General features: G+C 31.5%; 3 protein-coding genes across 9 annotated transcripts; 2 read left to right on the top strand and 1 right to left on the bottom strand.

Moving 5' to 3' along the window:
* The first annotated feature begins 668 nt into the window (after positions 1-668).
* Positions 669-6,480, top strand: ktub (Tub domain-containing protein ktub). 3 transcript variants are annotated; one of them, XM_087410980.1, is made up of 8 exons: positions 669-846; positions 1,532-1,667; positions 1,894-1,992; positions 2,232-2,401; positions 2,509-2,676; positions 2,740-3,085; positions 3,525-3,677; positions 3,789-6,480. In XM_087410980.1, exons 1-8 carry the CDS (start codon positions 805-807, stop codon positions 3,920-3,922), a joined length of 1,248 nt encoding a protein of 415 aa, XP_087267106.1. In that variant the 5' UTR covers positions 669-804; the 3' UTR covers positions 3,923-6,480. The 3 variants fall into 3 exon arrangements, with proteins under 3 accessions (XP_087267106.1, XP_087267105.1, XP_087267107.1); XM_087410979.1 differs by having other exon boundaries at positions 670-846; positions 2,229-2,401; XM_087410981.1 differs by lacking the exon at positions 669-846 and adding an exon at positions 920-1,374 and having other exon boundaries at positions 2,229-2,401.
* LOC105148476 (hypothetical protein) lies at positions 6,476-14,058 on the bottom strand. Of its 2 annotated transcripts, none has more exons than XM_011060239.2 (7): positions 13,505-14,058; positions 12,069-12,157; positions 11,804-11,952; positions 9,107-10,919; positions 8,798-9,004; positions 8,645-8,706; positions 6,476-8,463 (listed from the first exon to the last, which is right to left on the bottom strand). In XM_011060239.2, exons 1-7 carry the CDS (start codon positions 13,633-13,635, stop codon positions 8,272-8,274), a joined length of 2,643 nt encoding a protein of 880 aa, XP_011058541.1. In that variant the 5' UTR covers positions 13,636-14,058; the 3' UTR covers positions 6,476-8,271. The 2 variants fall into 2 exon arrangements, with proteins under 2 accessions (XP_011058541.1, XP_087267104.1); XM_087410978.1 differs by lacking the exon at positions 13,505-14,058 and adding an exon at positions 13,354-13,498.
* Positions 14,059-15,411: 1,353 nt separating this feature from the next.
* On the top strand, positions 15,412-19,643 carry Nap1 (Nucleosome assembly protein 1). Of its 4 annotated transcripts, XM_011060241.2 has the most exons (9): positions 15,412-15,569; positions 17,014-17,158; positions 17,635-17,924; positions 18,041-18,197; positions 18,269-18,406; positions 18,476-18,623; positions 18,714-18,833; positions 19,032-19,145; positions 19,373-19,643. In XM_011060241.2, exons 2-9 carry the CDS (start codon positions 17,018-17,020, stop codon positions 19,381-19,383), a joined length of 1,119 nt encoding a protein of 372 aa, XP_011058543.1. In that variant the 5' UTR covers positions 15,412-15,569; positions 17,014-17,017; the 3' UTR covers positions 19,384-19,643. The 4 variants fall into 4 exon arrangements, with proteins under 4 accessions (XP_011058543.1, XP_011058542.1, XP_011058544.1 ...); XM_011060240.2 differs by having other exon boundaries at positions 15,413-15,569; positions 19,032-19,643; XM_087410998.1 differs by having other exon boundaries at positions 15,427-15,519; positions 19,032-19,643.
* The last annotated feature ends 1,308 nt before the right edge of the window (positions 19,644-20,951 follow it).

The following is a 20,951-nucleotide window of genomic DNA, read 5'->3' as shown; positions in this document are numbered from 1 at the left end:
GGCTGGATACTTAGGAGTTTTTTAGTCTCAAACGATGGCTCGTGTCTAATCAAACTCTGTCCAATCAGGTGTCATCCCAGTTTAGTTAATCACATCAGCCGACAAAAATAAAAGATGATTTTTTTATACATGGTAGGTTATATGTTAAAAGAGTAACCATATCCTTTAAAAAATTGACCTTTTTTCTTTCAAAGTAAAATATCACCAAAACTATAAGAGATAGAAAAAAAAAATTAAAAATAAAAGTTAAATGATTTCAAAAGTATTTTATAATTGTAATTAAAAACAAATTTTTAAAATTTATTTTTATAAAAAAATTTTCCATTAAAATAAATTTCTTTGTAATGATTATTATAAATACTCTTGAAATGTTCTTGAAATCATTCAATTTTTATTTATAATATTTCTTTCTGTCTCTCATAGTTTCAAAAATATTCAAAATTTTTAATTTTTTCAAAGGGAAATTTTCACTCTCTTAACATATGCAATATGTATAAAGGAAAAACATACCTCTTATTATTGTCCATATGACCAATATATCCAAAATTAAAATCAAAGGGATCAATTGGTTATATTCTCTTGTGGGATATGTGCGTCTGAGACCCTTTTTAATCGGGCGCCATTCTTCAGCTTTGCGACTTTGCGAGTCCGCCATAAAAGCCGTGAAAGCTACGAAGAAGCTCGAACGGTTGCCTAGGTACCATAGGTGAACGAGTGTGTTTGGCGTAAACAAAGCTGGTTTGTCAGCGGTTTGTGGCTGCACATCTTTGTCGATCATCGCCTGATAAACCGATTTCGTGCAAAATGACATCACTCGACTTGCGACAGCAGAAGCTGGAACAACAGGTGCGATCTTATGCGTAGTAGATGGACCGAGACTTTTAATTTGCCATACGTAAATTTCGGAGCATGTAACCTTGTGCTTCTCATACGATGTAACTACTTATTTTACTTGAAGAGTTGTAACTTGCAATATTCTCAAAAGATTAATTTATGAGAAATCCAAAAGAAATTGGTCTCTGATGATGTATTATATTAAACATGCAAGCAGCCAGAAACACAAATCCAAGCTATATCTCTCACTGTTTGGATGAATAATTAATGAATGCTTGAGCTTGTAACATGACATTTATCAGCTAATAATAGGCAACTTTAGTTCGAATTCTTTCCTATTTATGGGAGCAAGGTCATAGTATTAGTAGATATACTAACACTGAAATATCATGCAATATTTAATCCTTCAGAGCTGATCACAATATTCATTCTCTTTTATATGAAAAATGACAATAATTAGGCTCTGTGGAGTGATAGATGATGCTTATCCGAAATAAATGAGAAATATTTATGAACTTAAAGTTGAAACTAAAATTGAAAGTTAGCATTATTTTACTGCAAATCATGAATTATTAACTTTAATTTATTATTTGGACAAATATTTTTTAAATTGAGTTAATAGTTTTTTATCTATAGTTTTGAATTAATAAATGACACTTTGTTATAATTTATTTACGTTGTCTGTTAATTGATATAGAGGCAATTGATTGCGCAGAAGATGAAACAAAAGAGACAAACTGGTGCTAGTGGAATGGTACAAGCATCCAATGTATCTAGCGCACAGCTTACAAGTCATTCGAATAAATGGATGAATCCAAACAAGGAACTTCATGGTAGTGTTAAAATAGAATAATTCTATAATTATCAATGACTAATACAATTGTAATCCAGCATAATATTATAGATTTATAATATTGCATATTTAGATGTATAATATTTATAATATATAATTTATAATATAATATTTATTATATATATATATATATATATATATATATATATATATATATAATATCGTATATGTAATTTATTAATAAAGATATTTTAATATATTTCCAGCATATGATGGTCCATTACAATATGCTATGTTTCAAGCAAATACTGAAATGGGACCTTATACAGAAGATATAAGAAAAACCAGTGAAGGAACAATTAATGGTAAATTCGTTATTTTTAAAAGTAAAATATATATCTATATATGTATGTACTATTATAAAAATAGTAGATGTCTTCCAGTATTTTATGAACATCATATCATTAATACAAAAATAATTTGAGATATTTTCTTGATTCAATTATAATTATATATATATATATATATATATATATATATATATAATTTTATTTGTTTAAAATTAATTACATTAATATTTAAGTATTAATATTTTTTGTAGCAGTGGTCAACGATAGAAGCTTATATGAAGGTTCCCAAAGCACTGATTGTGCCGATGAGGAATCGTCACCTATAGATTTACATTCGCCTTCAGAATCTCTGCCATGTTCTTCACCACTTCGAGTGGCTCCATCGGAAGGAGCTAATACTCTTATTAGTAGAGACAATTCTTCCGTAAGTATCATATATATTCTAATTATATATATGTTTTGTTATATAAATATTTTATTTGTGATTTACGAATATTAAATAATAATTACTGCCTTGATATTATTTCATAGAGTCCAGAATTGGAAGGGAACGTAGAAGGCAATATTGAACAGTTTGTATTACAACCCGCAAATAAAAAAATGCATTACAAATGTAGAATAACACGCGATCGAAAAGGTATGGACCGTGGACTTTATCCGACTTATTTCTTGCATCTAGAGCGTGATTATGGGAAAAAGGTATGTTTGTATTCGTTTAATTTCACAGTTCGTCTTCTACAAGTATGTCGATTGCATTTACAGATTTTCTTACTGGCTGGCCGAAAAAGAAAAAAAAGTGCAACGAGCAATTACTTGATTTCAACCGATCCCACAGATCTCTCGAGAGGAGGAGAATCTTACGTCGGTAAACTCCGATCGAATCTTCTGGGGACACAATTCACAATTTACGACAACGGATACTCGTTGATGAAGGACGATAAACGCGACGAGCGTTTCAATCCACGACAGGAATTAGCCGCAGTGGTGTATGATACAAATGTTTTAGGTTTTAAAGGCCCTCGTAAAATGACAGTTATTATACCGGGTATGACACCCGACCAAAAACGAGTGGAGATATGCCCGCGAGTTGAATCAGAAACTTTGCTTGGTAATAATAATTGTAATATTAATATAATATATAAGTTGATAAAATGTCAAAATATATTTTACAATTATGTGCCTGTAAAAGTATTCTGTGAAATGAAGTAATATATATTTTAGTATTAGGTGTTGGAATTAATTCGTAGCGTTTTTAATGAAAGAATGTTATTTATTTCACATGAGCATTAAAAAATACATTAATGAAAGTACTTCCCATCACTTGTAAAACGCTACGAATTAATTCCAACACCTAATAATATATATTTCATATATATTAGAATTTAAAATTATATGATTGTATAATTATTCAAAATTACTAACAAAAATTACATAATTATATAATAGTGCAGTTGAAACAGCAAGAGATAAAACTAAATTAATATTTATATTAGACCTCGTAATATATTTAATTTATTTAACTTATTATATCTTGTTTATACTTCTAGAACGATGGAAATTAAAACAAATGGATAATTTGATAGAGCTACATAATAAAACTCCCGTATGGAACGATGATACGCAGTCCTATGTGCTTAACTTTCATGGTCGAGTAACTCAAGCATCTGTAAAAAATTTCCAAGTAGTCCATGACAGCGATGGTAAGACGAAGCTGAATATATTTTTTACTTTACATATAATGTATATGATGTAATGTCTATGGCATTTTTCAGAATAATTTTAAAGAATTTATTTTAATTAATTTTTTTTAGTGGACTACGTCGTAATGCAGTTTGGACGTGTCGCAGAAGATGTTTTTACGATGGATTATCGATTTCCTCTTTGTACAGTGCAGGCCTTCGCCATCGCTCTGAGTAGTTTCGACAGTAAATTGGCGTGTGAATAACAATGCGGCTGAATGCTATCGATCGAATTGTCAGTTAAGTATATACTTGTCCACGAGTTACTATATCTAAATCATTAACTTTCTAATGGACAATCAGTAGATTACCAAATATCTGAAAATGGTGTTGAATATGGCGTAACGAATCATGCGTTTTATAAGATAAAACGTGAAAAAAGAATCGCTCTAAATGTGTGTTCACTTTTCATACTTCGTAACGAGTCTATTTCTATATTAAATGTGTATAATGCAGAACGACGACTTCAATATTATTCATGATATAAAGATGTTGAGTCTGCGATAAAAAAATCTCGATAGCGTTATACTTAAAATACGGCACGTTGTATTTTGACTATTTTCATTATTTACAGTTGATTGACGAAATAGAATAATTATTGCTGTTTATGAAATGGTGTGAATTCCTTGGCCAGTAATTCAGAAAAACTAATGCAGTATACATTTGCACATGTTAAATATTTGATATATTTTTATGAATAATTCATATATAATGCAGAGCATTCATAATATATTCATAAATAATGAGCCATAAGTATCTGATTTTACAGTGCCTTGGTATAATATTTACACTGTTATAAAAAAAATAATATTTACATTTGCCCTCTGTTATTTTCATTGAAGGAAATGAAAAAGATCATTCATTATTAAAAAGATCACTAAAGCAAAAATCTAAAATGTCCGTTAATTTAAAATATTTTGTTAATTTATGTGCACATTAATTATCAAAAAACGAACATCAAAAAGACTCGCAGCTCGTTTTACATGTATTTCACATATATTTCAAGAAAGCTTATATATATTTCTTAATTTATATGACATTTAATAATAATCTGTATTAACAGATTCCGTCATAGTAGGATATTATGGTAGAATATAAGTGACTCTATGTAAATCATACAATCATTTATTTTATCATCATATGGAGATGTGCAATTTTCACTATTACTAAAAGATTGAATATATGCAGCACACACTATTAATCAGAAATATATCGAGCACATCTTCTATTAAACTTTTTCCGGTGACAAATTCATTCGGAATATAAGAAACTTGGATTTTTTGATTAATCGAAAATCATTGAATATTTTAATCTACAATTATTTTAATAATTATTACTAAATTACAAACACATCTTTAAAAAACCATTCAAGATGTGAGTTTAATTTAATGTATATGTGTTCACATATTTATGTCCACATATTTATATTTTGTGTGTATTATTTAAGTTAAGCAGAGACGTGTAAGAAAACGACCAAAGCATTTTGCTGAAAGTTTCCCAGTTTTTTATAAACAAATCGATTATTTAAATATTTGACAAGCATCAGATGATTAGGTAGTCTCTGATACATAGTTATTGCCTAATCATCCGAGTATTAATTATTAAGATAGCTCTTAATGTAATAATGTTTAGCGATTAATAGAACATATTTATTGCAATAATATTTAAAAAATAGGTACCTGTGTTATGTCGCTATATCCGTCGTGTTTATATCCGTCATTGTATTTTTTTGTTATTTACATCATGAAATACTTTCACATTCCAATTTTTCACAATAATATTTTAAATATATGCAGTTTTCATCCTATACTAATTCATGTATAACGAAATGCACATTTATTATCACTATTAGATGTGTATTGTCTATATTTTTTAGGTTTGCATCACTATTACAGAAATGTTCTTATTTACATTTTTCCTATGTAACTAATCGGAAATATTTGTTCGACAACAAAAAGCATTTTGCACATTCGATTTTATATATGTTTATTTGTCAGTGTAATCGAGGAGTATATATCTAGTCTTTTATAGTACCGATCACAATTTGGTACATATTATGTAGCGTAATAAGTTATTCATTCTTATTTTATAAAAAAAAAGCATCAGAAAACCATACTAAAGTGTATTTTTACTAAAGCGATGCATTAGTTTATCATACAAAATTAAAAAGAAAGTAATATTTTGATTCTATATTTAACTCCAACTATAGTTACGAAAATTACGTGTTTACAAAATCTAAGACTGTTTGAAGTACACAATGCAAGTAAACCACGGCGATTGATAGAGGGTTTTTAAATTTTTTTACCTACAATTTAGAACCTTCAGTACCAATTGTATAAATTGTACAATCGTCCAAAAATTTTCGCTTTAGGTACGTTGCTGTAATTGAGGGTTAAATATTGTTTATTAAATGCTGAAAAATGTTTTTAAATGCGAAATATATACAAAACAAAAGATTAAAATTACAGTTTTAGAAAAAGGAGTGCATCGCGTTTGGTTCTAACAGAATAGAAACGAATGAAGATACATAATAACATGTATATTATATTATTTATTATTACAAGATTTATAAAAAAAGATAATAACATTAAATATTTTCAGCATTATTTGGGCAGTAAATATTGATAGATTAATGAGCGCATTTTCTTAATTTTTGTATTTTCATGTATAAAAAAACCGCTGTTTGTATCTCGATTAATACAATAAAGGCACTTAAGGTCTAGCACTTATCGATATAAATAAAGATCATGATACGACGATCACACTTATTCGTTTTATTATTTACAATAGGCATACATTATTTCACTCCTGGCTTGTAATTAAAATTAATTTGCTATTCTGTCATAGAAAATAAATATATATAGAATTATGTAGAATTTAATTAAATATTTCTGCAATTATAGAAATATATAATTCATTCGATAGAATCTTATTTGCGTAATTCTCCTATAGAGAATAAATATTAATAATGTAGAATTAAATATTTTTCTGCAATTTAATTACAGAAGGAATATAACTCATTCGAAAAAAAATCTTACAATATCTCTTTTTTAATAAACAAATATTATTTATATTGTTATGTTTAATATGTTTTGCGCTATGATATGCTGTAATTGACAATTCTTTAGAATGTCCAAGTTAAATTAGAAGTTTGCAAGTTTTCTTAGTAAATGAAGCAAAGCGTATGACCTAACTGCATTCATTGAGCAGAACGTGGAATCTACAAGAAGTTGAAGTGCAACTCCATATTTTCGATTTTAGTACTATCAATGTGTATCAAAAAAACTTTCTATACAAAATGTATATGTATCTGTACGCGATACGACAATATGTGAAATCACAGAATATTTTCGGTTTTTATTTTATTTATTTATTTTTTTATTTAAAAAATGTGTCAAATTGATGTTTAATATATTTCAGTATTTCAATATTTGAACAAGTACCGAACACCTGATATGAACGTACAGATCGATCAATTTTTATATATATATATTAGGTGTTGGAATTAATTCGTAGCGTTTTTAAATGAAAGAATGTTATTTATTTCACATGAGCATTAAAAAATACATTAATGAAAGTACTTCCCATCACTTGTAAAACGCTACGAATTAATTCCAACACCTAATATAATCATTGTATCAATCTTTTATAATTTTTTTTTTATTATATGTAAGCACTATGATATGTCTCAGATGATTTGACAAAACATGACGAGCAATTTTATGGAAAAGACAGCAGAGATACAATAGGACGGAGATGAGAGGAGATGAAAACTAAATTTTGCTCGCAAAAATGTGAATCATCACTTGCAGTCTTTTCTTTTCATGTGCATTTTTTTCTATAATTTGTCGACTGATCTGTCATTTATTATTTAATAGAAAATATTTGAACAATTTCTCTATAAAAAAAACAGTATATATATTATTCTTATGTACAAAGATTTTAGATTTATTGTCATTGTTTGTATAGACTATTATGTAAAAAATAACTCCTTTCTTTTCGGCTTTTCATATAAAATACCGAACGAAAATTTAAATTTCTACATTATATAGAAATTACAAACAACACCAATACAATCTACATCTTGAAATCTTGGTTTTGGCAACGATAAAATTTACGACTTGAACGAAATCTTATCTGCGAACTAAATCGCGTTTTCTTATATATTATTTAGTAATCAATCAATAGAGACAAACTCCTAAAATATTTTACAAGTTTGTATAAGTATAAATATTTTCAATCCTTATCAAAGCAAGATAATTATGCTTCAAATTGTAAAAAAATGCATATCCTATATATATATAAATAGGAGTGATAACGTGAGACGATATTATTACTAATTTTACAAATACAAACAAATAACACGCAAATATTAATAATAATCCCCTTGTATCATCCAACTTGGAAGCTCAATAATACTGAATTTTTATCAGCTTCGAGAAACTTTATCGTTACTACCTTAGAACTGAAAATCCCCGTTAATCGTCACATTAGTGATTAAACTAAATATTTGTAAGTCCCTGTTTTTCTTTGCTTGCTTTTATCATTCGAAATTTCACGTGCATCCTTTTCTCAAATCGATTTGAGTGGTTTTCGCATTCGGTCGAACAAATCTGAGAGCCGGTATACGCGAGGCGGGTCTAGGAATTCCGCTTATCACAGTAGCTGGTTTGCTTCCGGTGCTCCAGTTGGTCGGCTGTCTCAACCGAGTCTTATTCTCAGTTTTAGGCACTACTTGATTCGGACTCTACAAGTCAATAGAATTACAATTCCTTCATATATTAGATGTGTAATAATTTGTTCCTAATTCTTCTAATAGTAAGTAGCAAACTTGAAGAAATAATGAATAAGTTTGATTAGTTATTATTGTTGAATATTTAAATTTTGATTTCATGTCACAGTAAGTGTTTACACAAAGTAATACATACTTCTGTCTTTTCAACTACTACAATTTCATCCTTGGTTTTTACTATGTTACCTTCGGCATTTCCTTAAAAGATGCACACATATATTTTTTATTTAATTTATTTCAAGTTAAACTATTCATTTTAATTTAATTTAGAAAACAATTATCTAATTACCATCATTTAATGCGTGACTAGACCCAGTAGGACTGATTATCGGAGAGCTACTTTTCATACTTAAATCATTATTTAGTAAATGTTCATCAATCTCATTGTGTTGAACACCGTTTTTCAAAATTGGGGAAGGCAAATCCTTTTTCTCTGCGATCCACGTGTTCTCTAAAACTTGTCTGTTCGGTTTGGGTGATAAATCTTGCTTTAAACCTGAAAATACAAATTTAGAATTAGCGATTTTTCAACGATATCTTTAAAATGTTCATATGAAAGTTATTTTATATTTTGTAGATAGTAATTTACAACACTTACTCTCTTCCTGCATTCGCACTAATTGATGTAATTGCTCAATATTCATTGTTTGTTTGCTACACGAATTATGATTACTGCTGTCAGAGCATGTACTAAGTCTATCATCCAGGTCGGGTGCGCTGTGAACGCTGTGGGTGCTCTCTATGCTCTCTGTCGAGCCAGCAATCACATCTTTCATCGGAAACTGATTATTCGTATTCACATTGGCCTCGAGCAGCCGTTGCTCGGAGCCGCTCTTCATCTTGCCATACGGATGTAACTTGCTCGGCAGCTGCGACTTCTTTGTGATGTTTTGCTTAATATTGGATTGCGAGCCCTTGATGTATCCTATACTGGATATGCTTGTACGAACAATAGGCACACCGCTGACATTCTTTAGCGAACTCGATACAAGATTGGGATTGGATTTCTGCAGGAACTGTGGCAATTTTGACAACGCCCTCGGTACGTTTCTTTTCTGCTGTATTTTCGGAAGATGGGGTTTACAAAACGTGCTATCCATGCTTGGATGCGTCTCGACGTTCTCACTAGCGATATTATTAGTTCTTCCGATGGGGTTATTTTTCTTTGTAAAAGTGTAAAATTTACGTTGGTCCATTGGCAATTCCTTTTGAGCGGTTACAGTCATTTCATTCTGACTTGTATACTGACTGGTCATCCTGGTAAACGCAGACTTTTTGTACGTGTAGTATTTGTTCGTCGAAGAACCGTCAGTCTCATTTTCATTATAGCCTATATGAACATTTTCCTTGGTGTCTCTCAAATTAGGATGATCGCTAGGAATATGATTGTACGTGGAATCCAGCTTGCGTTCGCCACTTCGTTGAATCTCTGCCAGCAATTCTCGTCTTAATGACGTGGGAGCTTTTAACGTGGGATGCACAACTGGTTGCGGCTGGTCCAAATGTTTCATAACGAATTTCGATGTTGCATTCGGCATACTTGGATTCATTGGCGTGGATTGGTTATACACAGGCACGTTAAAAGACATATCTAAAGCGCTCTCCTTCGCAAGTGTCTCACGCGTGAAAAGCGCTACGGATTCGATTTTATCTGGCAGAATGTCACATGTTACATTCAAATCTGCTTTATTTACGCGCGTTGTAGGTATGTACGTATGTACATCGTTAACAATCGATACTGGCGAATTTAGTCTCTTAACGCCTTTTGCTGAAGATAGATATGTAGTATCTAGTAATTCAATGCCATTACTTGCTTCATTTTGTAATTGCACGAAATTAGCATTAGGTTCGGTTACAAAAGTGGAAGACAAAGTGGTCTCTTGTTTGTCGAGACTCGATCTTGCTGATGTTCCACTAAGAGCAGCTGCATTATACGTCTCGTTCAAGACTTTATCGAGTTGAAGAAATTCTTTGCAGGTGTTGCTTAGATTATTTGTGCAATAAATTTTGTCCGGTGTAATTGTTTTGTCAGAGTTTTGCATCACATATGTTTCATTATTAATATCGTCAGAGTTTGAGCTTTTTTCCATGTCGCTGTTTTGAGCCATGTTTTTATTTATTACTGATATGTTGTTTTTAATAAATATGGACTCGTTTGTGATAACAGATGCACTCAAAATAGAAGGCTGTGATATGTTCATCAACATATCACTGAACTCGGGTTCTCCTAAATTTATAAATGAATCTATTCCTTTGGATTGTGACATGTTTAAGAAAGCTTCCATGCTTTCCTGCCCTGATGTTACTGAGATTTCGTCGGATAACATATTTAAAACCGTTTTGGTGGACGGCTTCAAGATCGGTGGCACAGATTCTTTATCTCTAATTATTGCAGGTAAATATTTTTCCACCTACATAATGATACAAAATCAAATTTCATACATTTAATATAATAATGTATTATAAATTTTAATTAATATATAATTAATTAGTATTGTACAACAGAAAAATATTCATAATTAATTTTATAAAATATATAGGCAATAAAGTTTCCAGACTGCAGTGCTAAAAAAACACAAACATTTCCAATAACAAAATGTTATGTTATTTTCTGTAGTCTTCTATGATACCAATACACTCCACATCTTTAATACAAAGCTTCCAATATTTTTTGTCTATATTTAGAATGCTATTAGAGTACTCGTCTCTTTATACTCGTCTCGTATTTCTTTGATTATCATCGATGTCTTAAAAATGTTTATTTTTCATGCTTTTGAGCTTTAAGAACAGTATGAAATTCGAAAGAGCTAGTTCCAGCAAATAAGATGCGTGGTTAATCTCAACCTCTTTCTTGGTCAAGAAAATTACATAACCATATCGCTACGCGATATCGCCGAAAAGAATCATCGTTTTTGCCGACATTTGGATTGATTTCATATTATTCCAAAAGCTCAAAAATATTATGAAAGATAAATATTTTCAAGACATCTTAACAGCTATCGAAGACATTCAGTAAAATGTGATAAATGAATAGCATTTCAACAGATTTTAAAAAATTAAGATTTTGTATCAAAGACATATATATATTGATGGACTACTTTAAAAGATAACATATTACAATTTGTTATCTGAAATATCTATTTTTTATTATTACAATCCGGGAACTTTATTTATACTATCAGATCATATAAGCTATTTATTTTAAATATAAGGAAAATCCTTTTATATATATAAAAATCATACTTTAATATTAAATATTTACATAGAATATATATAAGACGGTTGAACAACCTACATTTTCTGTGTATGTAATATCTATATCTTGCAGTTTCTGTACATCTGTTGTAGAAGGCGGTAGTCCCTCGAAAATCGATTCAAAGCTCATTCGAGCTGATCGTTTCTTAGATCTCGTGAATGTTCTCGTGTCGATGCATTTTTTGTTATCTAAATATACATATTAAATTTAATAGCAATAGCAAGTAATACTTGGATTATAAGACTGTAAATAAAGCTGAGAATATTTAGCGGATAAATTAATGTGATATTATCATGTTTTGTACTTCGAACATCCAATTCCGGTTCTGTCTTCAGCCAGACATATATATCCTGAATTGTAGATCCAGTTGAGCATTGCAGAGGCATATATAACCTAAGAAAAAACAATCTTAAATTAACGATTAAATCGAAATTAATTTAGTTAAGTTAATTCATTAACATTGAAATGTAACAAAAAAGAATATTTAATATTTCATTATATTAGAAAATAAAAATATATTAATCAATTTTCTCAAAATTAATTAAGCGAAAGGTGCACAGAGCAAGACACAAGCGCAAATTGAGTCTATTCTTATTTTAAAAAATATGTAATCACAGTTTGTTGTACATTTTCTAGATAAAAATAAATCTAATTTGCGCCCTACTAATTGCACTTGACTCATTTGTCCTTTCCTTTAATAAATATAAAAATCAGAATTGTGTGTAAAATTTATGAGTAAAATATAATCGAAATACTACTATATCTCTTGATATTCTACATTTACGTAATATAGTGTAAATTATGTACTCTATTGAAGAAAATTCGACCATTTGTACTACACTAAATTAATACACATTAAAGGCTGTTTTATATAAAGTTTTATCTAAATGCAGGAATATAATATAAATAACTTTAACAATGAAATAATATATGTATTATTTTGTAAAATAACATGTCAATATTGGATATTTAATTTAAGTATTCATATGCTTTTACATTTAACTTTACTAATTTTATGTATAAGTAGCTCTTAAATATATACTAATCTAGTATAATACCTGTAAGTACCTGAATTCGTCATATGTTTTATGTGTAATTTGCATAAATAATGTATAGATCATTGAAGCTTTTTGTTTTTTGTCGTTACACTGGATTTCATAAAGCTTTTATCTCATTTATATATTATATTTACCAATATTGGAGTCAGATTATATTAACAATCATAAAACCTAATTACTTCTTTTCTATATTATGTCATAAAATTTCATATAATTTACATTACTATATTGTCTATATAAAAAAGATTTGTATAAATTTAGTATAAACAATACATAAATATTCCATGTGAAATGTAATCTTAAAATATACAATTCTGGTAAAAGTTTTATCTTCTACGTTTCCAAATTATTTTAGAAACTTACAGGCCACAATAAACTAATTAGACTAATATACAAATAATTCTTAAATACATATAATTAAAATTGACTCAAGAGCAATATATATTAAACCACATAAAGAAAAATGCAGAAATCTATCAATTAAATGAAACTTCATCTACAAACAACACATGCTCCCAATTCAAAACGTACTGTTATTTATTATGCTCATTATTCTTATTGTTTTTATTCGTATCCCGAGTAGAAAAATGGAGTAGGGGCGGAATTAAAGACAAATATGGTGAGCATATTCCAAGGAGGTGCGGGCCGATTAAAGGGTCATCAACGGGCGAGCGACACCCACCAAACGTCGTCGTCATCATCGAACTGCAGGTCCGACAGGTTGATATAGTCGACTTCATCGATGAGGTAGCCATCGTGTGTGTGTTCCACTCGCGTGACAGTCCCGTTCGGATCCGTGATGCCCGCTGACATATTTTTCCGAGTGTTATCGCGTTGCACGAACACACATATTTCACTGTCCGGGGTAGTCGCCCCCCCCCCCTTCCGAAAACGCGCGCGTGTGAAAATAGCTCAGCGGGGGAGAATAAGAGAGAAGGAAAGAGATAGAGGGAAAGGGGAAAAGTAGATTTAACACGCGACGAGTAGGAACGACCGTGACGATGGTGACGATTCTTGTTGCGCACCGGAAAGGAAAAAAATGATATGATCACGGTCACCTGAGTCTCGGATCTCGTCACAAGACATAACCACAGCGAACGAAAATTGACACGAATACATATGAATGCTACGCTGCGCCGAGACTGCGTTATTTTCGTGCCAACGTCACGGCGCACCCGGCGCGAGATTGATATAGACGTCGCACCGGACGACGAATTTGAATTTCGGAATACTTGGGCTACATTTTCATGCTGACGCTCGACGCTCGATTCGAGAGTCAAACAAAAACGATCACGTGATCAAATTAACGAATACCAAGCATCATTCGAAGCATCAAGGTACGTTTTCACGACCCGCTCCAACCAGCCGTTTCAGACAAAAAAGATTACGTGGTCAAAATTGATAAAAATATCAAGCGTCAATTTTGATCGTTTTTGTCGCTGAAACAGCCGATTTGAGCGGCTCGTGAAAATGTACTGTCAGCACAAAAAAGTAGCCTTAGATTGCGTTTCCATCAAGCGGCTGCTTCTCCCGCCCAATGGCGACGTTAGAAATGGCTTTACATATCTTTTGCCTATATATGGTGCGTTTGGGAAAACGCTATTAACGCTTCTGTTAGTATGGTCAAAGTCTCGCTACAAATGCTTTAAAAGCATATGATGGATCAATTAGAAGAAAAAATTTTACAAACTGTCCAATTAAAAACCGCTGCAAAGCATTTGCAGCATCGCGTTGACCGTACCCTTTATCTTCGTTGTTTATTAGACGTAAAACAAGGATAAAATGTCACAAATAGCGCTAATAGCGTCTCTCCAAACGCAATAATCTTCAACAAAAAAAAAACTTCTTGAAATTAGAAATTTTAAACCATAAAATGTAAAAAAATTGCAAAAAATATTTTATAATATAATATGATTTTTTCATATTTCTCAATTTAAGATATTTCTGATATTTTAATAAGTCTAGTCGTGTTGCTTACATTTTTGGTATTCAGAATCTTTATTTCCTTCTCTTTTCAATGCAGAAAAAATTTTTGAAAATTTCAAGCAACGCGAATAAATTTAATGCTTTAAATATTATCGATTTTTTAAATGTATTTTGATATTTTTAATTCTCAATCTCTGTAATATTTTATTCTTTTCTTTCAAGCTTTGTAACCTTTATGTGTTTTCATCTTTCCTTCTTTTCTCGTAAAGACAATTTCGAATCTTTTTTTCCAAATAAATTAAATAAACTTAATAATTCTATTCGTGTTAATAAAATAATACAAATATTTGTATAATTGTAATACAGATTAATTGATCATCAATTGGAGTTTAATTGAAGTTGCTCTAATTTATACGCTTATTTCAGTTATTGAGCGCAACGGAACACATCAGGACTGTTCTTTTTAGCTGAACTTTTACACTAATTCATATTTTTTCCTTTTCTCTTCAGGAGGAAAGAAAAAGTAGAAAGATGCACTGGTGCAAAAGTTTAGTCAAAAAGAACAGGCCTATCGACTCCTGCGTTTCGAGTTTCGAGTACTTGAACAGAGAATCGAGAGATCGCGATTGATCGCGATTCTCAACCGCCGTTCATCCCTCTTCGTATCGCGCATTTACCCGCGACCCAACCGTCATTAAAGAGGTAGCAGGCAGCAGCGACCGGTTCGTTGTCGTCCGTTGCAATCCGTTGTTCATTTCCTGGTTTCATCAGGTTTGGTTTTCACCTATCTCACACGCGGATCTCGACTTCGTGATACGAAGGTAGGACCCGTTAATCGGGAATACGGAATCTGGCCGCGACGCCGCGGAGGCAGAAATTATTCGCATCACGTCGCGACGTACCTCGCCGTGACGTTCCTCGCACGCGCACTTTGTTCCCCACGTTTCGTCCTCCTTCACGTCCGTCATCCCACGTCGGATGACCTCGTTGCCCTCGTGCCACGTGCACGTTCCTATCGAGCCATTCCCGGCCGAATTCTCCCATAGAACCGAGCGTCGCGAGGCGCGAATCTTGGCGCCCTTAGTTGCCTTTAGTCTCGTCCTCTCAATGTCATTCAACGTGTCGTCTCGCACCTCGCCGACGCTCTCGCCACGCGCATCCAATCTCGTCTGTGCTCTCGTCAGCCCTCATCTTGCAACTGAAAGTCTGGAATAATCTTCCATTCGATTCTCAAGTTCGCGCGCAGACCGATTCACTTGATCAAGGGGTTCATAAAAATTTGAGCGTGTAAAACCAGCGGCACACTGCACATTTTCTTGCTTGCGGTGAATTGCTGGAAATTATGTATTCTGGGCAATTTTAGTAATTTATTGTAATGCAAGTGAGAAGATATGCGTCGTGTGCCGCTCGCTTAATTTTTAGCACAAAATCAACGTGACTTGAGGCTATGGTTGTCCGAATGCTCCTTTTATTCCATCACATACGTCTTATGCGAGTCCCGTGAATCTGGCACGTTATTTTACGCAAGCATCATGTCACATTGTACATTTTTGTGTCTGAGAAATTTAATCGATTTCCTAAGTTTATTAAGTTATTTCCTAAAACAATACTTTGTAGCCAAGTTGTTGAAACTTTTTTTTGACCAAGTGTTTTGTTCTTTAAGCGATATGAAATAATTTGTATTCGTTAGGAATCTAAATCAAGATTTTATTGAGTTGTCCTCTATGATAGTAAAAGAATTTATGTTACATCAGGCTTGTTTTTTTTGTGGTTGAACTTTTACACCAGTTTATCTTTTTCTTCTTTTCTCTGGAACAGAAAAAGAAGAAAGATGATCTGTGCAAAAGTTTAGCTAAAAAAGAACAGGCTTCTAGAAATTTCTCCTGCTACTCATTGTAATAATCGAGCTACTTACACGCTTTTTTACTTACTTATTTCTGAATTATGTTGCAAAAACAAGTTATTAGAGATCTGCTCAAAATTAGTCGCTTGCCTTTTTATTTATACATATTTAGCAATGTATATTAGTATAAATGTTAGCACTGCTTTAGTGATCGAGTTACCATGTATTGTATAGTAGTGTACAGATATATAAATACATGTAATTCTCAGTCTACGTAAAATTCGAGCAGATTGAAGACAGTTTGATGTTACCAAGTTTACGGCTTTAAAAATCAAGTTTATAGCTGTGAACGCTAAGAAACTTTTAGATTAGAATAATAGATAATTGAGGTGAATTGATATAGCGACACATTTGAATTGTAGTAATATGACAACCGATCCGGAACGCGCCGCCAATGCTAGCGGTACAGAATCCGTTGAAGACGAAGACGATAACCATCGCAAAATTTTACGTAGACCTGATGTGTTAGCTGCTCTTCGAGATGGTATTACTGCAGCAGGATTAGAGGTATTGCAATATTATGTTCAGTCTTCATTCGGTCAACTGTATACAAATATATATATATATATATATATATATATATATATATATATATATATTGGAATTACATAAATTGTTAAACGCGTGCGCGTATCATTTTTATAATAGTATTGCAAAAATCTTTTTCTGATCCGCATGCTTTCCCCCCGATGCTTGTTTGCTTTTACATCCCATTTGACTGAAAATTTTTAACTGAATGAATACATCTTATATGTTTATTACGCATCTCATTGAATAGTGAATGTCATCCGTAACTTCTCCCAATTTAAATAAAATTTTATATTAATGTTTTTTCATCACCATTGATTTGCGCTCTATCAATAAATTTGCTTGTTTTATTAAATTAAAAAGAAACGGAAATATTTAGTAAAGCTTAATAAAATATAAAATATCAAAATATATTTGATTGTATCAAAGTTTCACAAGTCCAATTATATTTTTAGCAAATGCAGTCTCTTCCTGCTCCCGTTAAACGCAGGATCAAGGCATTGAAACAATTGCAACTCGTTACCACTAACATTGAGGCTAAATTTTATGAGGAGGTCCATGCCTTGGAATGTGAATACTATAAAATGTGTGCGCCTTTATACGAGAAGCGGTGTGAGATAATATCGGGTGCTTATGAACCAACCGATGAACAATGCGTTTGGGACAGCGATGATGATGAAGAAACGCTAAATAATTATATGAAAGAGAAGGCAAAGATTGAGGATTCTGCCGAAACAAAGGAAACGTATGTTTTTTTTTTTTATTAATATGTATCTATCTGCTTACATATATCTAAGATTAGATACGATTTGTTAAACATGCAATTAATTATTGCATATTAATTTGTATAATGTATTTTAGAACGGAAAATGAGGATGATACTAAAGGCATCCCCGATTTCTGGTTAACAATATTTAAGAATGTAAGTACGCTATCCGAAATGGTTCAGGAACACGACGAACCGATTTTGAAGCATCTACATGATATCAAAGTAAAATTTCTGCCATCGAATCCAATGGTAAGTTGTGGAACAAAGTGATATAATTAACAATTAAAAAAGGAGTTTGATTTAAATTAATATTTTTTTAGGGATTTATTCTCGAATTCTATTTTACGCCCAACGAATATTTTTCGAACGCAATACTCACTAAAGAATATATCATGAAATGTACTCCAGATAAGAATGATCCATTCAGCTTCGAAGGACCGGAGATATATAAATGCAAAGTAAAGTTTTTACTTGATCTAATTAATTTCCAAATAATTACGATACTAAATGCGAGAATTTTCTCATAGGGTTGCGTAATTGATTGGAAAAAAGGCAAGAATGTTACAATTAAAACTATTAAGAAAAATCAGAAGCATAAATCTCGAGGATCCATGCGTACCGTGACGAAAACTGTTCAAAATGATTCCTTCTTTAATTTCTTTAGTCCACCAATTGGTAAGTAATATATCTATCTTTTAGTTTTTTGTGTAGAACTAAAAAAAACATATTTGACTTGCAATTTAATTTTGCTTTAAACATTTTCAGTGCCAGAAGACTCGGAAGCTGATATGGATGATGATACTCAAGCTTTACTAACCAGCGATTTTGAATTAGGCCATTATATTAGAGAACGCATAGTTCCTAGAGCTGTACTTTACTATACAGGTAACGTTCATGATTATATATACAATTTTTTATTGTGAACATAATGGATATGGCGCAACAATTTTTTTTTATTAAAAAACTTAACATGCGACATATAAGTTTGATCAACATTTAAATTTCGAAGTATATCTGTAGTTAATATATTCTTATGTTTATTTTCACGAATATTTTCATTATGAGACAAATTTAAATTTTCAGGCGAAGGTTTAGATGATGAAGACGAGGATTACGAGGATGAGGATGAAGGAGATGATGATGAAGACGAGGAGGATGAGGAAGAGGAAGCATCTTCTCCTGTTAATGCGCCTTCAGGTGGGAAACAAGGCGATGATCCCAATGAGTGTAAACAACAGTAGAATTACATTAATTGTGCCGTAATGAAAAAAGAAAAAAAAATCGTTCGTGCGTTACAGTATGCAACAACACACTAACGACATCTCTGACCGATAACTGCCTAGATAATCCTGCACCTTGTGGCTCCAAATGTAATCCCTGTTCTTCGTATCAATCATCTAATCATATCATATCTCCTATTCCAGATCAAGCATAGAACTCTTCAACATACCAGTGATACAAAAAAAAACATTTAACAAAAGAAATTATACGTACCAATCTTCCCTATATCGCCGTTGATGATGAATAGAATGTGCGCCTCATTATACTTCTGCTATAAGGTTTTAATCATAAGTATGTAATAATTGCTCTCGCTCTCGACACTAATTATCAATTTTTAATTGCTTCATTTTATACTACTTGTTACGTTTTTATAATGCGCTGACAGAGAGGTTGTTTGAATTCTTTTCCGAGAAACGCACGTTGCTCTATGGATAAATTTTTGGGTACTGTTGAAGCATTTTTAATACAAAAGTGAAGAAAAAAATATTACTGTGTTTTGTGTTTCATTCTTCATCTTTATTCCTTCATAAAGTGTCCTTCCAAGACCTTCGTAAAAAGAATGATCTTTGGGCATTATTTACAATTGTTATATTAATGTCATGCTTTCATCTATAAATTCGCTACGGAACGTTTGATACAACGATTTTGTATTACGTCGAAACGGTTCCGAATATAATATTTAAACGTGGTTTAGAACGCACTACGTCAGATATATATGAAAATATAATATAAAAAACATTCGCATATATCACGTTTTGAACTCTCGAGTACACTAGAGAAAAATCTTAATAGATAGAATTTTGGTTTAAAGATTTTTCTGAAAGGATTGCTTTTCGAGATTTAGTTTTAATTTTAACAAACATTTATTTCGGAGTTAAATAACATTTTTTACGTTATTTGTAATTTTCAATGTATGTAAGAAGCGGTAACAATTTTTATTTTATGCTTGGCCCATCTCGGAAGCTAGTTATATTTTTTTAGTTCATCAACAGTAATCTTTGGAAAAATTCTAGTCCTCATGCCACGTCAGCTATATTAAACTTTGTGGAGCAGATCATAAAATTTACAATTAATATAGAACTGAACGTGTAATCATGTAACGATATATGATTCCATAACATTTTTTTATATCTGTATTTAAATTTCTCATATGAACATATTTTCATGCATATTAGATTTGATGAACACTTAGGTATTTTGCGCTATGTTAAAGTGCGGTAATTTATGCTGTGCAATATTGCACGTCAATACGATTGAAAATGTGCGTCATTGAAATGAATGTATATTAATTACTGCGAATGTGCGATTCATTTACATTCACACACTATGAACGACTGGTTGTAAAAAAAAGGCACGCGTGTTCTTGAAAGAAAAATTCAAAACGATTTGTGCCAGGAAAGAATTGACAATGTAATCTTGCACAGCGTATAATCTAATATTCTTGTATATAATGTAATACAGGGATATATATATATAAAAGATACACCTTACTTCTAATAAAACAAACTACGCATTTGATATTATGGTACCTAGAATGTTGTAAATAAATAACTGTACAAGGACTGAAAAATTGATCGAAATAATTAATTGCAAATTAATTTCTCTGGGATATCTCAAACAGAATATGTCGTTTTTACCGTTAAATGGCACACGCCTAATGGTAAAACGATAATAATAAATATAAAATCGCTTTGCTTACGATTCTTATTATTGGAACGGTTT

This window comes from Acromyrmex echinatior, chromosome 11 (genome assembly GCF_024713525.1).
Source record: "Acromyrmex echinatior isolate Ae372 chromosome 11, ASM2471352v2, whole genome shotgun sequence".
Classification (NCBI taxonomy): domain Eukaryota; kingdom Metazoa; phylum Arthropoda; class Insecta; order Hymenoptera; family Formicidae; genus Acromyrmex; species Acromyrmex echinatior.
The sequence above is the reverse complement of the archived record's forward strand: the minus strand, read 5'-3'. Positions and strand labels throughout refer to the sequence as shown.

Coding starts and splice junctions, on each gene's coding strand:
- ktub (XM_087410979.1), top strand. CDS start 805: ATGACATCACTCGACTTGCGACAGCAGAAGCTGGAACAACAG. Junction 847..1,531: donor AGCAGAAGCTGGAACAACAG/GTGCGATCTTAT, acceptor TAATTGATATAG/AGGCAATTGATTGCGCAGAA. Junction 2,402..2,508: donor TTAGTAGAGACAATTCTTCC/GTAAGTATCATA, acceptor ATTATTTCATAG/AGTCCAGAATTGGAAGGGAA.
- LOC105148476 (XM_011060239.2), bottom strand. CDS start 13,635: ATGTCAGCGGGCATCACGGATCCGAACGGGACTGTCACGCGAGTGGAA. Junction 11,953..12,068: donor ACCGGAATTGGATGTTCGAA/GTACAAAACATG, acceptor ATGTATATTTAG/ATAACAAAAAATGCATCGAC. Junction 10,920..11,803: donor ATATTACATACACAGAAAAT/GTAGGTTGTTCA, acceptor ATCATTATGTAG/GTGGAAAAATATTTACCTGC.
- Nap1 (XM_011060240.2), top strand. CDS start 17,018: ATGACAACCGATCCGGAACGCGCCGCCAATGCTAGCGGTACAGAATCC. Junction 17,159..17,634: donor TTACTGCAGCAGGATTAGAG/GTATTGCAATAT, acceptor TTATATTTTTAG/CAAATGCAGTCTCTTCCTGC. Junction 18,834..19,031: donor AGCTGTACTTTACTATACAG/GTAACGTTCATG, acceptor TTAAATTTTCAG/GCGAAGGTTTAGATGATGAA.